We start from the raw sequence: 16206 nt of genomic DNA on the forward strand, positions 1-16206 counted from the left end.
TACAATATATTGCCAAAATAAAAACAATAACTTGTACCACAAAAACAAGTAAACAAACAACAAAACAAACACAATTACTGCAATTAAAAAACAAAACAAAACAAAACACAATGCATAAAGAAGTTAGGAAACTTCAAAAATAAGGTTGCCAACTCCCCAAACCCCCAACTAGTAACAATCCTGCTTTTGATATAAATATATGATATAGATATTGATATAAATAATATAAATCTTTTTACAAGAAGGACCTTTATTCACATTCAGTTCACAAATTAGACAACACAGATAATGCATAGTAACTGACATAACAGTATGTCAGTACCTGCTGTCTCCTGACCTTGTATGTGCCTGCAGTGAATATTTATAGAGTGATTTGCTATTTCTCCCTTTTTTTTTTTTTTTTTTTTTTTAAAAAGGGAAAAATAAACTTGGCAATGTCCTGATAAGTGCTAGACAGAAGCAGAACACAAGAATTGAGTCCTGTATACAAGCAAAGTGGTAAGAGTTTTCAGGTAATTTCTTGCAACCCCCTGTTTATCATACAGGAGACAAAGCTCTTTCATTGTCACCTAACTCTCAGTAAGCATCCTTATGTAAATATACTTCCAACTAGACCCAACACTGTATCTTATTTTTTTTATTTATCTATGTAGTAGATATTGACAATTCTTCATACTTCTCTCACCTTTTAAAAATGTCATCTCTAAAGAAAACACAACTTGCTTTTATTATACAATCTGAATTCTATATTATATCAAAATTCACAAGAATAGTTTTAGCACTAATTTTCTTATAAAAGCACAGTTTTGAGTGTGTATTTTAAAACTTACCTCTGTTAAACCTATATGAGGCTTCTTAATTAGGTTCTGTAAACAACTACTTAGAGTTCTGGTGAGCAGCAAATTTGTAGATTTTCTGAGCATATCATCTATTTCTGTTGAGCTGAAAAAAACATGTAGTATAACTCTGCTGTACATGACAACACGTGTAAGTAAAACTTATTTTCTTCCTTGCAAAGAGAACTTTTCATGTTCAGAATTACCATATGCATTGAATATCTGGTTGCTTCAAATCGTCTGTGTTCTAACACACAAAACACCTCTTTAACTTACCAAATTATCCATTAACTAAATTTCAATGTTGAAGCAAAACTTGTTATTTTTAGATTTTGGACATGTTTATTGACACAGCAGTTAGGACAGAGTAATTTGTGTTTTTTAATGAGTTACCACAGAGGTCAACATGTGCCAATTAGTACGTGTAAATTATAAACTGAATCAATTAAGAATGTGTGAAAGCGAGTCATTTACATCTTTAACAGTGCAGAAGTGGGTGAGCAGCCACAAATACCACCCAGATTTCAGATCTACAATGTTATTTTACGTAATTAAAATTGAGCTTCTGAGGTGCACAAGAGTAAACAAGATGGGAGAATTGTGATGTTTTCCTTCAGAAAAAGGTGGAAAAGAAGAGGGAATTAGCATGTAGGCAACAGTTCATTGCAAGAGAAATCATCACGAAGAAAACTCAAAGCTCTACAGAGGGAAAGCTAGATTGAAGTAATCAGGGGTTCTACACAATTATTCCTGAAATGATCAGTATAAAAGCATATTTTCAAAATCTTACAGGGTTTGTTAAAGAAAAAATCTCCAGATTATTTGAATTAGCCAGTAGTGTTTAAAAAGCCCCAGCACCGCTTTAGAGTATTCACCATGCCAAGCTACCTTCACCTACACACACAGCATACATACACACACGTAAACATATGAAATATGTTATAGCATTGGAAATCACAGATTAAATATAAAAAATGTATACATGTAAATTATTAAATAAGCACAACAAGAAAGTACCCAGGAAAATGTATTTTCAATTTAATATGTATTGTTAGTTCACCTGGAAGTTATAGGTTACTTTATACCCATTCACATTCGTCAGACTTAAAGCTTACCTGCGGTGAAGTGACTCTGAAAATTTAAGGCTTGCATAAATAAATTCCTTAACCTGGATATAAATCTGAGGCACTGACTGAGACATTGGGAGCTTCTTTGGAAAGGATTGCTGTAAAAATAAAAGACAATGCTATCTTATACTTCAAATTCTAATTCTAAGGTGAGATTGGCATTAAACACAACAACTGGAAAACCACTTAACACTATCAATGTTTTAATCTCTTATGCTTTTATGTTTTTCATCAAATATAAACAGTGGTATGTGTTGAGCTAACTTCTGAATCTTTTAAATAGCTTAGAAGCAAAATATATTATCACTTATTTTAATTGCAATAAAGTTTAGAGACAGTAGGTAGTTTAAGATCCCTCTGTAGAAAGCAATTTACAAACACATTAGAAAACAGTCTGAATAGACAAGATATAGACTTAAGTGTGATGAGAGGCTCAAAAAAATGCTTATTGTTTGACAAGGGAAATAGGAAAAAAAATCAGAAGTTGTCCAATGTGTCTGAGATATTCAAAGCATCTTAAGAATGTTTAGACATATATTTACCTCTAGATGATTCACAAAATTTTAACATAATTTGGACTCTTTTCATTAATTTAGATGAACACATGGGAAATACTAGTCATCTGCAGTAATAAAATTACACTTCTCATTTCATTTTTAAAGTTGATATTGCATTTGGATGAACAAAAAAAATTCAACTATGTTTACACATACAAAACAGGTATTTCGTTATTGAATATATAATTTTTTAAATCTGCAAAACAATTTCCTGTTTATTACAGAAAGATCATAATCCAAGAGAAAAATAATTAACAATCTGTATCATCCCAGGAGAATTCTATTTCTCTAAATAAGAGAGTAAATCAACAGCAGCTCAATGTTTTTATATTAAAAAACAAAACATAAAAAACAAAACAAAGGTTTTTATATTAAAAAAAACTTTCCACCCTTCTAACCAGTGCTCCTTATTTAAAATTACATGATGTGACATGTATGTGGTATAAGTGCATGCGTTTGTGTCATTCAACAGTGATAGAAAACATTTTTAATGATAAAATTGACTTCAGATATATGTGCATCTGATTCAAGCAATGCATTTTTACGATAAAACAAGAGCAATTGTATTCAACTATAAAGATCTTCACGGTGTTCTAACAGCAGTGCTTGAGCATCAACCTTCATACAGTCAACAATCTAGGAGAAGCAATTTGTTGTGCAATCCTGTACAGTGTCTAGTCAATACAGAAGGACACAACATTCTTTCAGTCAACAGATTCTTATAGTAACCAGCAAGAAAATAAAAAAGAAAGAAAAAAGAAAAAAAAAAACAAAACAAAACAGAAAAGCCAATTGTTTCATTTCTGAATGTGGACAGGGAGTAAAGTGCAGACATTAGATTATATAATCAAACCATGAGAGTTTGGCACATTCCATCTTTAGATTTCTGAACAGTGGAGTGCAGAAAAGAATTTTTTGTCTAGTCAGATTGGATTTGGTATATTAAATATTTACTCTTGTTCTGGTTTCAGTTCTGCTTAATGTGCTGCAAGCAACTTCTATAATAAACTTACTTGTAAAGCTCTGAATTTGATTCATCCTAATATATAATGCAATATTAGACATTTCATCTCTTTTTATATTAATTGTAGAGAAATACACATTTTCAGAAGTGAAATTCATTTTAATCTGTAATAGGCGTCACAGATGCATCAAAATGGAATTAGTCCTTTGGGGTGTCTACATGTATTCTTCTCTATGAACTGCTGAATCACGGACTTAATATCTCTTTATTTTTGCAGATGTCTGTAGTGATGGATCTTGAATAAACCAGTTTCCCTCTACACCAGTTACTCCAATTGTCATGTGGTTCTTATATTTAGATCCCCTCTGCAGACTCTACCATGTGTCTAATACTACTTGATAAGTACTACCAAAACCATATTTAGAAAGCAGAACTTACTAGCCATCTTTCCGTGAAAGCGTATTTTAGTGACAGAATGGCTGATGCTATGAAAGAATATCCTACTGGGATGCCAGTAGAGCAGAATTATTTACAGTTTCTTTGTGTCTGCTTTGTCCCACATGCCGAAACACAAATAATTAATTTACAAAGTGAAATAAAGAAGTTGCTGTCTCTCATAGATCCTTGTTTATCATTACTTGTACTTTTGCAATGTTATAATATATAATATACTGTTGGGTTACAAAACCCAATGTCTTGCAACAAAATTTAAGTTAAGTAATTAAAGGCAGATTGTATTAGTTAAACCATATTATTAATTTGTTTACAAAACAATAGGTTTCATTATTCATTCATGCATCAGAACAAATGACTAAAGCTTTAATTTTCATATTTATTACTAGATAATTACATTCAGAGAAGGTGATTTAGCCTCTTAATCTACCTAGCTTTTCAAATTTTAATTATTTTTTAATTATAAACATCATTACAGTCCTATGAGTCCCTAATTGGATTTTGGCAAACTTTAATAACATAAAACTTTTCCTTACCTTATCAAGTTCTGGATCTTGAAAAGGAAATTTGCTTATAACTATTTTGTATTCCTCTTCATTTGCTACAGGAATAGGGCTGTAGTTGTCTGCTTCAAAAATATCCCTGGTGAATTTGTTGGTAAAGTGGAAAAAAAAATGGGATGTGTAATTTATTTATAATACTTTCCAGAGTTAAAATACGTAAATTAATATAAATTTTACTACCACAAAATGTTATGAATTGGGATCATTCTAATATCAGAAATCCAAACTATTTTTAGAGTAAATTGAAAGTATCTTTTATATGATAACTCTTTAAACCATGTATTATCACAGAGCAAAAATAGCTGAAAACATTTTACTATGTGTGTCTTTAATACAGTAAAGGAACTTTAATACAGTAAAGGAACTTTAGATCAACTAATCAACTTCAAGGAAAACCATAATGAGATGTTTGTTAATTATGGTAGCCTACACTTAGCCTACACTAAAGGAGATATATAGAACATCTCACTTCAGTACATAGAGTCAACAGGGATGATTCAGAGAACTTTACACAAACGGACGCAGCTTTACTGAAGTATTCTCTGGACTTCTCTGCTAGTCCATTGACTATATTAGGTGTCTAAAGAGCTTGAGAATCTTAAGTGGTCAAGTTCATTTTAAGGTTTTCTGCACTATGATATAACATCTTTTATGGTAAACAACATCTGCATATTTAGACATCATACCCTATCTGCAAACAGGCTTTTGAGTAGTTTTCCAGTAGTTTTTCCAGGCTACTCTATTCCCAGACTTAAGTCGCTTGGTCAACTAAGCGACTGCAAGGATGAGGTGGAAACCCAAGTGCATTAAAAGAACGTGATGATGTACTGGCAATGTCAGGACTCTTGTCAGGGAGATACACATATCAGCTAACTTTAAACGTTAAGATAACCTAAATTAGGAACCTAATGGCCTATAGCAATTGCCTAGCTAGGTTGATTAGGTTCCTAACGAAGAAAAACAGGTGTCCTTCTCTTTGGTGACTCTCCAATCAAGTCCCAAATAAGGAGGGTTCCTTCTCCCCATTAACCATAAAAACAGTCCTCAATGGTTTCTCCCTAAAGATTAGCTACTTAATTAGTTCATATAGACTCAATCAATTTTTCCAGACTTAAAAACTCTATCAAGAAAACTTCAAGACAAAAACAATAGATGCAATATGAAAAGCATAATTAATTATTTTGAAATACTAACCTGAACAATCCAGACCACTTTTTAAGAAGTGTTTCATTGTACTGGTCTCTTATCTCAAATAAAAGATCAAAGAGTCGATTCACAGGAAAACCGTAGCCCTGAGGTAAAAAAAATAAATAATAATAATAATAATAATAATAAAGATGGAAGATTCAAGAAATAATAAATTCATTCTATCACATCACTTCAAAAATCTGCGATGAGACTCATCATTCAATCTTATCCCTTCTATAAAACAAATTATTCTACTGTAAATACACCATTGCAATTAGAAGATTACATATTAAGTTTTTAGTAAATATTTTATGCCATGCTTTCAGTTTTCAAGCAGAAATTTGTCCCATTTTTCTGTAACATTTAAGTTCCTATTTATGCAAAAATTTATCTTCTTCATCGGCCTGTTAAACACTGCAAGAATACTTTTTAATGATGTTTATCTGGTCTTCTAGTTACACAGTTAACAGTAGCTGGAATGCTAATTCTTGCTTAAGATCAGAAGTAAAACATTGTCAAAAGACAAAAACGTAAAAAAATTACAAAGCTAACAATGATTTTGCATGCATATGAATAACTAGATGCTAGCTGGATAGCCCAGAATGCATACACAAAGTTAGTAATAGTGAAGAGGTGGAACAAGGGCAAGAAATATAAAAATATAATTAATTATTTAAAATATTGTGTTATTGTGTACTTGATTCATATATGTGACTAAGAGATCCAAAGCACTGTATTTACACATAAAAGCAAAAAAATGAGTCTATGAATTTCAGTTAAATTACTAATATAATACCTACCTGCAAAGTATCAGCAAATACTACAATGAGATTCTTTAGTTCCAGAACAAGATCAGGATCACTGCAATATGACTGAAAGAGAGAAAATCTGGTTTTGTTAAAATGGTTTTAAATAGTGGACATATGTTTTCAAAGAACATTAGCACAGAAGGTTAAAGTCTCCATTTACCTAACTGACTGCCTTGGTGAAAAACAACTTATGCTAACTTATCTTTACCTAGTGTAGTTATATAAAAGCATTTGCTCAATTTCTTATGTGAAATTATATATCAGCAGTACAAAGCTCAGAAAAAGTAAACTAAAATATGAGATGCAATAAAAATTAGTGTTGAGCTGAGATTCAAAAACAGCAAATTACATTTATTGTAATGGAATATAAGCATATATCAAAATGCTTTGCTAAATTAACATCAGAGATTTCCATAAGAATTTCTTTTGAACACTAAAAGCCTGGGTGTAACTAGTGCTAAGACCTCAGACAGTTTCCCAGATGTAAGGGCAAAACCCTATAAAAATACTTTCTCAGTATTTACTCAAATTACAGATTTGATGAAAAAAGGTCAGACATTAAATTCTTTAGTCGACTAAATGACTGAAACTTGATTTTTACCTTAACTTCATTATTTTCAATAATGTATACAGTACAAAAATACTTATTTTTATATAATTTAAAGCATCATGGTAGTGTAAAATTGGTTAGAGACTGTTTTTGACTGTTTCAGCTTTCTTTAATTTTTGCTCTGAGTCTACTTAAATAAAGTAAGGGTTTCATTTGCAACACCTTATAAGACAACACATGTTTATCTAAACATTATTCTGTACTGGGATGATGTTAGAAAGAGACTGTCATAGAACTGATTTTGATAGGAGTTATGTGTTTTAAGAAGAAATAACGATCAACTACATCAATGACATTACATGGAAGAGTTCTTAAATTAGAGATTACATTACTGCTTAAAGTACTGTACTCTTAAATAGTTCTATAAATCTGTATGCAGCCAACTAACCTGCAAAGTATTTGGATTAAAAAAAAATACATGAATATCTCTTAATTTATCCCAATCCTCTGAAATGAATTAAGAAGTCATTAGACCATCTCATATAACACTGATCAGTAAAGTTACTGTGATAAAACTATAGCTGCAATCTGAATTTTTACCCAGTTTTTCTAAGTATATATGGATAGTAAAATATTCCTCAAATTAAAATAAAATTGTACTAAAAATAACGTTCTATTAAGAAACCACTACTGGCAAATTTTAAAAAAGATAAAGATAAAACTTTTCTACTTTTTCTGATAGCAAATATTATGTCAAACCAGCCCTTACTGGTAAACTCAAGCAATTCACTATCAAGTCAGTCTCAGTGAACAATGGTATTCCATTGATTTTCACTGAGGAATAAGAAATAGCACACAGTATCATTTGAGCTGGAATAGAAATGTAACTTTAGGAGGTACCCTATGAATATAGTGAAATGCTCAGCTGACACGAAATTACATTCTAACATCCTGAAGATTTTTCTTTTACTTCAACATAAACATATTACTAGTATAGCACTGAAGAGATAGCTCCAAGGGTTTTGCTGGCGGAGTTTATTTTGGAAACACAGCATTTGGAATGATAATTAGGAACTATTTCCTGGTGGTGCTTTCAGTGCTGAACTATTCAATCTGATCTAATGAAGAGGTCAGTTGAGACTAATGAGGAAGGATTGCAATAATAACAGCAGATTAACTCTGCATATTCTAAGCTGCTGGACTAAGAGAACGTTTGGAAGACCCAGTGAGTTGTAAATCAGAGAAGGATTATGCAAATAGCCCATGGCTGTGGATCACAGCCTGATACTGTTGGTAAAAAACAAAAGCTTGGCAGGCTCCCTCCCATATCTGAGCAATTTTTAATCACAAGGAAAAGAAAACATGAGAGAGGTGTAATTTTTCACTTTCTTATTATCTCAGCTTTATACACACAGAATTCTTGGGTAAAAGGTTTTAAACTGAAATAGTGATAAATCTTTTCACTTACTGAATGCGTTCTAAGAACAGCAATGATCTTTGAAAGGGCCATGTTCCAGAGTTCATCAGTGTATGTTCTAGTTACCAGTCCTTGGGTTACGTGTAAAATGTGGTCTTCTACTACAAAGAAACTAAAATAAAGCAATACTTAAATTGTCTTGTAACATTAGCGCAAACTCTTTCGCACACGAGTATAGTCAAACCCTTTCCCACTGGAGCAGTAACACTTCGGTAGGTTTGGTGTTCCGCTTTGCCCTGCACAAGTCAAACTGTGAAAAGCTTGTTTTGTGCCCCCTGGAGCCCAGGGTGCTGGAGGGTCCCTGTGGGGCACCATACTGGTAGGATATGAATGCTTTTCATTGCTCAGATTCAGCTACCAACACCCACATGATTTGTGCAGAAACTGAATCTTACAGAAGTTTTTGGACAATGGGAGATAAAATGGTAAATTAAGAATCAGTATTGCACATCTGAAATAAATCTCCATTTAGAAAACTTACCCTACAATCTGGCTGAAGTATCTTCTATAGCCTTCTACTGTTTCATGCTTGCAGTGAAAAAAAAAAAAAAAAAAGGATTAAGAATAAAAATACCATTAATTATTAGGTACAACGTAATTCAATGCAAAAAATAAAGTATTGGTTACCATGCTTGACTGCGGCTGCAGAACTAATCTTGCTTGTTTCCTTCTTTGCTTTCTGTAGTAATTTTCAAATATTTCTCCATCACCCTAAAAGAGGACAAAAATAGGTAAAACAAGAACATTTTTTCAGTATTACAAGACACTTTTTTACAATAATGGTAGAATTCTCTGTCTTAAACTAAGCCACATATTTTGCATTTGTTCCACATAGAGACTTCCAGCTGACATCAAGGAAGTTTTGCATGCATGAAATATATAGATTACTTTAAAAAAAGTGCAGTCTACACAATGTATCATAAAGAAAAAAAAAAAAGCTTATATCTATTGTATTTCATCATACAGTATTGGACATTTTAAGCAATATTTATGTTTTAAACCATAGCCTTCTGACTATAGTAATGCTAATAGATACGGCATATTACCTGTTGTTCTATAACTGAAACTCTATGCCTCTTAAAATGGTTCTTTAGGTTATTCAAGAAACTGACTGCATTGCAAAGCTAAGTTACAATGCTGTTTCTGTGTTTATATGATACATCTGAATGCAAGAGCTTTGACAGAGCACAACAGAGTTACTGAGTATTTGCTTATTCTCTTTGGAATTGCTAAATATACTGACAATGGATGTGGATTTTTCTTCTATCACAGTCCTCAAAATACAACACCCTCTGTGCCTAATGATTACATTGTGAGGAATTCAAGTGACATCCAAACCATCTCATTAAAATGACCATTCAGTAGAAACCATCTGTCCATTTGAAATCAGTGCTACGTTTACTTATCTACCTACTGAATGCAATGTAATTTGTATGCAAGCAGAATAACGCAGCTTAGTATATTCAAGGTTGTTTTTTACATCATGGGCCTAATTATTATGCCTGTGCTATTTAGAATTCCATTACTTGGACTTCCAAAAAATCTCCAAAAAAATATATATTTGAATCAAAATATTACAGAGACTGAATGCTACTGTAATGCTACAGCATTACTTACCTCTTTTATAAGACGTAACAAAGAAATATTAATTTTAATATTTTAAGTTCATAACGAGTATTTTGTCATATTTAGAAATAATGCAAACCTAGCAAAATATAAAAGTAAAAAAAAAAAAGAAACTTTGTTTAAAAATAAACCCACTGTAAATGAGATGCATATTTTACAGGACACTTTCTACTACAGGAGAAGTTTAGTCTGATGTAATTCATACTAACACATACTTATCAGACATGCTAAACAGTCATTTCCAGCCCAAATATTCAACACAGTTTTCAGATGCACAAAGACATTATTTAATTCTAATCCCAATGCCAAATTTCTACTCAGTCCTGACAGAAGCTTCTCAAGTGAAAAAGACTAGGTGTTCTTCTCAAATCCACACCAAATACTGAGATGTAAAATATATCATGAATAATTATACACTACGCTATCTTATGCAATCAAGATCAGCAATTCAGGCATAACAACTATTTTAAACATATGCTCTAAAGCAATCAGTAGAGTACAGCAACTATTCTGGTGATTCATGCACTAAATAAACAAAGGAAAGCCAAGATAAAATATACCTAAATAATGTATTTCTTTTGCCCAGCTTCCAAAAGTTTATGCGTTTATATCAACAGAAATAATAAATCAGTTAATGCTAGGTTATACATTGTAAGAATACATATATCAAATATATGCTCATATATCAAATGTTTCACACCATAGTTACATTTATTTTATACTAACATAGCATTTAGTTAAAAGGTACTATTGCATACAAAAGGGTATGCAATTACCCTTTTAATTTCAGTAAAAATTAAATATACAGCATTTCACATAATGATACTGTTATATATAATTCTATATTGCTTAAATATACAGTCTCAGTGCAAAGATTGCCCTATCAAAAATACAACTCCTTCCACCACCAAAAGGAGTAATGGAGAAAAATGGGTAATGAAGAGACTAAATTTCACTAAGACATAATAATGAGAGTGACAAGTATACAACTGAAATTATACAGGATGTCTCTCACATTTAAAACCCAGAAATATACAGTCATAATGGGCCATATAAACTGTCTCTCACTTTATGCTTCTCAGACACATCACAGGAAGTTGCAAGAAACTGAAAATTAGTAAGTACAACATAAGCTGCTGTGAAATAAAAGTTTCTTCCCATCTGAACAACTAGCAAATATTTCAGTCAGTCTTATTTAACTATGGATTTTTTTTTTCTATATAAGAAATTCACCTTTTAATTTTTTTTTTTAATAATCTCATCATTCTACTGTACAGAAGTTAAGCAGTGTAAAGAAGCTTAGTTGTCAATAAATACAAGTTCATTTTTGGTCTGTATGTATCTTGTAAAAAATTGTAGGTACTCATTTTGAGATATAAAAAGGAGTAGAAAACTTTTGTTCTATGTTAAAAGAATATTTTCTACAGCTTTGTAGGAGAGAGAGAATTCACTAAGAAGGTGATGTTTGCTGTGAGATAAGTCTTTGATATACTAGTGTAATGAATTTTGTATAAACTCTCCTTTGCTGTTATCATAAAGTTTTGTAAACTCCAAAAAAAAATGTTTTACAATAGGAGCTAAAAGAGAAGGAATCCAAGAAGTGGTTAACGCACATCTCTTGATATTGTTACCATGGCTTATTAATTGGATGATGTTGGCAGGAAAGACAGAAACCCTATTCTGAAGACATCAACAAGCCTTTTTTCTAAGGGGCTAAGGACTTTTAACATCAGAGAACACTCCAAAGTTGTTTTCTGCCTCCAGTAAATTTGCAAGCTGGCAAACGTTCTTTCTCTGCAAACCCAAAGAGCATATCCTTAGATCAAGGACCCAACATCACGATCCTTGACACAGTGAAGACCATAATAATATATTACTTTTAAATGTCATCTATCAATTTTATTTCCTGTTGCTTTATTACACTAAAGGAAGAATATGCAAAAGTTAGCTGTCTACTTTATATTACTCATGTTACTTCATACTTATTTCCTCTGTAGAAATAAATGGTCTTCTCTTTTATAACAGTTCTGGCAGCCTGTCCTTCTGTTCCTTTTCACTGAGATGAATAATTGCTGATGTAATTATGGATACTTTTGTTTGTATTCCTTCTTTATGAAAAATGTGAAATAACACTAAAAATTATTTTAAGATAAAGCTTTCATGTTACACAGCTGCAAGTGTTCCACAGGAAGACTCTAACCCAGGCTGAATAGTCAAAGCCAGGTCCAACTGAAATTGTAGCATTAGCAATACTCAGAAGTATTTCATCTATACGCCCTTAGCATTTTTTTCTGTACGTAGAAAAAATTACAATGAATATTCCTGTGTTTTGCAATATTGATTGTCTCCCCCCAGTCATTCAGGTAACATGGAACACTAGGGGGAACTGCAAAAATGGTGACATCAATATTAAAACAGACACGTATTTTACCATATTACTAAAACCACTTACATAATTAGTAAGTCTTCCTGTGTGTCCTTTATAATGCATATAAAATAAAATATGCAGTCATGCCCTGTGTCCATGGTATATACATTTCATCTGGTTCATCCAGAACTACAACTACTGGAAGAAATATGCTTGCTTGCAAAAAATAATAATAAAGAAGAATGTTCAACTTGAAAAAAAAAAAAAAAAGTAAAAGGTCTTTTAAAGTCATACATACCAAAACAGAGTAAATGTGCAAACACCTATAGACTGGAGAAAAGTCTACAAGATCTTGAGCAGTTAAAACCTGAGGAAAGGAAAAAGTTATAAATCTTAAAAAGCATATAATCTGCAAAATGTGACACAATACCAATAGAAATCGCCCACTTACTACATACTTGGTAAGACATCTTACTGGAAAGGAAATGTCCCTAACTTTCAAATTCAGTCTTAGTGCCCTCATCTTTAAAACTGTCTGATTTGGCTTCTTTAATATTTGGAAATATTTAAGGAAGAACTGATCAGTTAGTAGGGTGAGAAGTTAACAGACTGATATATATAAGTTTCAAGTGAATATGGAAATACATTGGGGTTGACAAAAGCCAAATTGGGTCCAGCAAAATTAACCATGTTGACAGGTTTTATGGCTATAAAAGCTGCTGTTTTGACACAAAGTGGTAGAATTAGTTTGTACTAATGACTTGAAGAGCCACTGAATCAGTCTTTTTGCCAGTAATTCAGAACCCAAAAAGACTGTTCTAACACAGAAGAGTAAATTAACTGCTTGACTTCCCCCTCTCTTTTTTTACAGTATTAGATTTTATTTGTGTTATGAAAACATTATTTTCACAGCATTTTCCACCATTTAGATTTATTTCCACCTTAGATTTAAAGGTCTAAATATTTACCATTTTATTCAAATTATGGATATTAAGTGTTCTGAAACGCTTCTAAGACAAGCTGAAGTCCTGAACAAAGAACTGCTGGCTTTAGCAACAGAGGAAAATTCCACTGGGTCCAATAACCTTTTAAGTGAACAGGTACTATATAATATCACTTGCAGTTTGATTCCTGAATAATTAAAATTTCTATTCAATTGAATGTTCCCAAACATGATACTAAAGCTGTCATTCATACAATTAATATTTTGCATTTTCCCCCTAAAATGTTGATCCCGTCTGGTGTCCCTTGAAAGTGTTCTCTTGTCCCTTCTAACATTGTTCCATCTATAGACAGCAGACTCCAAGTTTTGTTCAATAAAACTACAAAATCCACTTTAAATAAGATGTACTGATTTAATAAAACATCACCTCTTCTTCATGTTCATCATCTTCTTCAAATGTTCGCTTCAATGTAATTTCGTTCTTGGATTCCAAAATTCTGCTTCTACCTAAATGCATATTCCGACCATAGTTTACGTTATTCTGCTTCTGAAGAGTGGTACTAAAGGTTTTCTGCTGTTGTGCCTGTTTTAAAAGTAGTACCAATTGAGAGGGATGTAATGCAAATTCCATCATTGATGAGTATATGCTATGCCATGAAAAACAGGTGGTGATATTGAATACAAATCAGGGTAACTGCAGAATGTGTGCTCTCAACCTATACTGCTGATTTTGTCCTTAGTTAGTTTCAGGTGGTGAACTCTAGTTCCAAATTCATCAGAACAGCTATTTTTTGTATGTTTTTTCCCAAATCCCCAGAATGTAGTAGAAAAAAAAATTACAAAGTCATCTTCACAACTTTCCCAATCAAACTACAAGCACAGAATCAAAATTCAAATCTTCATACAGTTATCATAACATAACTTTCCAGCTATTTGTTTGCTGTTTTCAGTTAAGCCCTAGCAAACAGTCAGCTGCAGAAGTCAAATGCACTATGGTGTCCGTATTTGTTGAAAGAAATGCACCAAGGTAGCACTGTATAATCTTGTATTTAAGTGTGGAGAGATGCTCTTTTCCTCGGGTATGGCACGGGACAATACAATATCCAGTATCCAAACAACCTTGTTGAGAGACACAGTTAAGTTTCATTTATACTAATCAACACTGCATTTTACAAGAATTTTGTTTCTGAAAGACAAAACAAAATTCTAAAAATCTTAGATGACAAAATGGCAACCTAACATGAACTCTGCTCAGCAAGAAGTCAAGTTAAAACTTGACTTGCTCTCCAAATAATTTTTAAAAGCATTAACTGCTTGCCCAGAACTTGCCCTGCACCAGTGCTTTTATGCGGCAGAGTATTTTGTGACAGAACAGGCAATGGCTCCATCTGTCCAAATCTCATCCTGGCTCTCTCCTCAGTTCTCTTCCCTCTTACCATGCCTCTGAAGGATAATATGCCAATAATATACCCTGTATTAGTAGCACTTCAGAAAGAACTGGGCGGTAATCTCAACGCATCATTTAGTCTTATTCATCCTTGCAGGCTGGCCAGATGTGCTACTCTGTTTTGGTGCAGTAGCTGAGTTACAGACTTCCTAGGAGCTGACTACTCAAAGCATTTCACAATTTTATGATTTATTTATTTATTTATTGCAACTTAAGATACACAGCACTTTCCCTTCCCTTCCAAGGGAGGAAAATACTTCTTGTCTAGAACACAGACACAAATCTGAAAGAAAAAACTGAATGCTACTGAGGGGTAATGCTGCTGCCTCCTGTATTAGACACAGACTGCTGGAATTGTGAACTTCACATCCAGAGGAAGAAACTACATGAGATGTCAGCATCTTTGTTTTGCAGCTTTAGGTCAGTTTTCAAATCATCCTGTTAGGCAGACTTACCTGCTTCATTGCAGTTTCCCCAATTCTGTCAGAATGCTTTCGAATGCTCTCTAAGAAATCCTTGAGATCAGACATAGAAATTTCTTTTATTTCTTCACGTAGTTTTGGAAGATTTTCTATCATTATCTGGCAAAAACGGTATTGGCTAACTCTAGGAAGATACAGATTTTCTAGCTGTTCCATTGTCTTTAAAGCAGAGTAGTACCTACAAAGAGATTAAAAGCAAATTATATAGCTTTCTTATCAAATTTTAATAAAACATTGTTTATTAGATATAGCATATCAATATCATACATGCAATCAATAAGCATCTCATGAAATTACTGTGTTCTTAGAAAAATGAGTAATGTGAAACAAAAGGTCGTCCATACAGTTTTCATTTGGAAAAAACAAACAAACAAACATCAGAGTAACTCAGTCAAGTCAAGATTTTAAATGGACTTCTACATAGCTCTTCTAATCAATATATTCCTAATACCACATGTAGAAACTTGTGGAACAGAGGCATTAAAGTTTTAACAACTCTCTCTCCTTCTAGATTGATTTTTTGTTGTTGTTTAAATTAATTTTTGGTTTTGAAACACAAATTGCCAATCATTTAACACTGCAGTATATGTACCAAACAACAAAAACAATCTTGGAAAAGTGTGCCTGCATGCATGTAATTTATTTAGGTGTATGTGAACACACACACACATCCATACCCACTCTCCTTCCACCATCTGTAGCTCGAAAAGACATGCATAACTTATCTTAAGCAACATTTTTTCCAGCAGTCTAACATATTTTGCTATAAGTCATGCATCTAATTTACTGTTCTGACAAAATACAGTATGCCCCACC

General features: G+C 32.5%; 1 protein-coding gene across 7 annotated transcripts in view; it reads right to left on the minus strand.

Moving 5' to 3' along the window:
• EXOC6 (exocyst complex component 6) overlaps positions 1-16206 on the minus strand; it is a gene marked incomplete at its 3' end in the record, with an annotated part of 92634 nt that overhangs the window by 47633 nt on the left and 28795 nt on the right. For 5 of the 7 annotated variants that reach the window (XM_084290002.1, XM_084290001.1, XM_084290004.1 and 2 more), the window contains exons 6-16: positions 15364-15568; positions 13889-14044; positions 12817-12885; positions 9152-9235; positions 9006-9052; positions 8516-8636; positions 6489-6560; positions 5695-5792; positions 4474-4579; positions 1952-2061; positions 831-942 (exon numbers count right to left, since the gene is read on the minus strand). In XM_084290002.1, the coding sequence (XP_084146128.1) occupies positions 831-942; positions 1952-2061; positions 4474-4579; positions 5695-5792; positions 6489-6560; positions 8516-8636; positions 9006-9052; positions 9152-9235; positions 12817-12885; positions 13889-14044; positions 15364-15568 (1180 nt within the window). The remainder of the gene's footprint in view (positions 1-830; positions 943-1951; positions 2062-4473; positions 4580-5694; positions 5793-6488; positions 6561-8515; positions 8637-9005; positions 9053-9151; positions 9236-12816; positions 12886-13888; positions 14045-15363; positions 15569-16206) is intronic. The other 2 variants (XM_084290007.1, XM_084290005.1) reach the window with 1 other exon arrangement.

The sequence above is a fragment of the Netta rufina genome (genome assembly GCF_964035555.1).
Source record: "Netta rufina genome assembly, chromosome: 7".
NCBI lineage: Eukaryota > Metazoa > Chordata > Aves > Anseriformes > Anatidae > Netta > Netta rufina.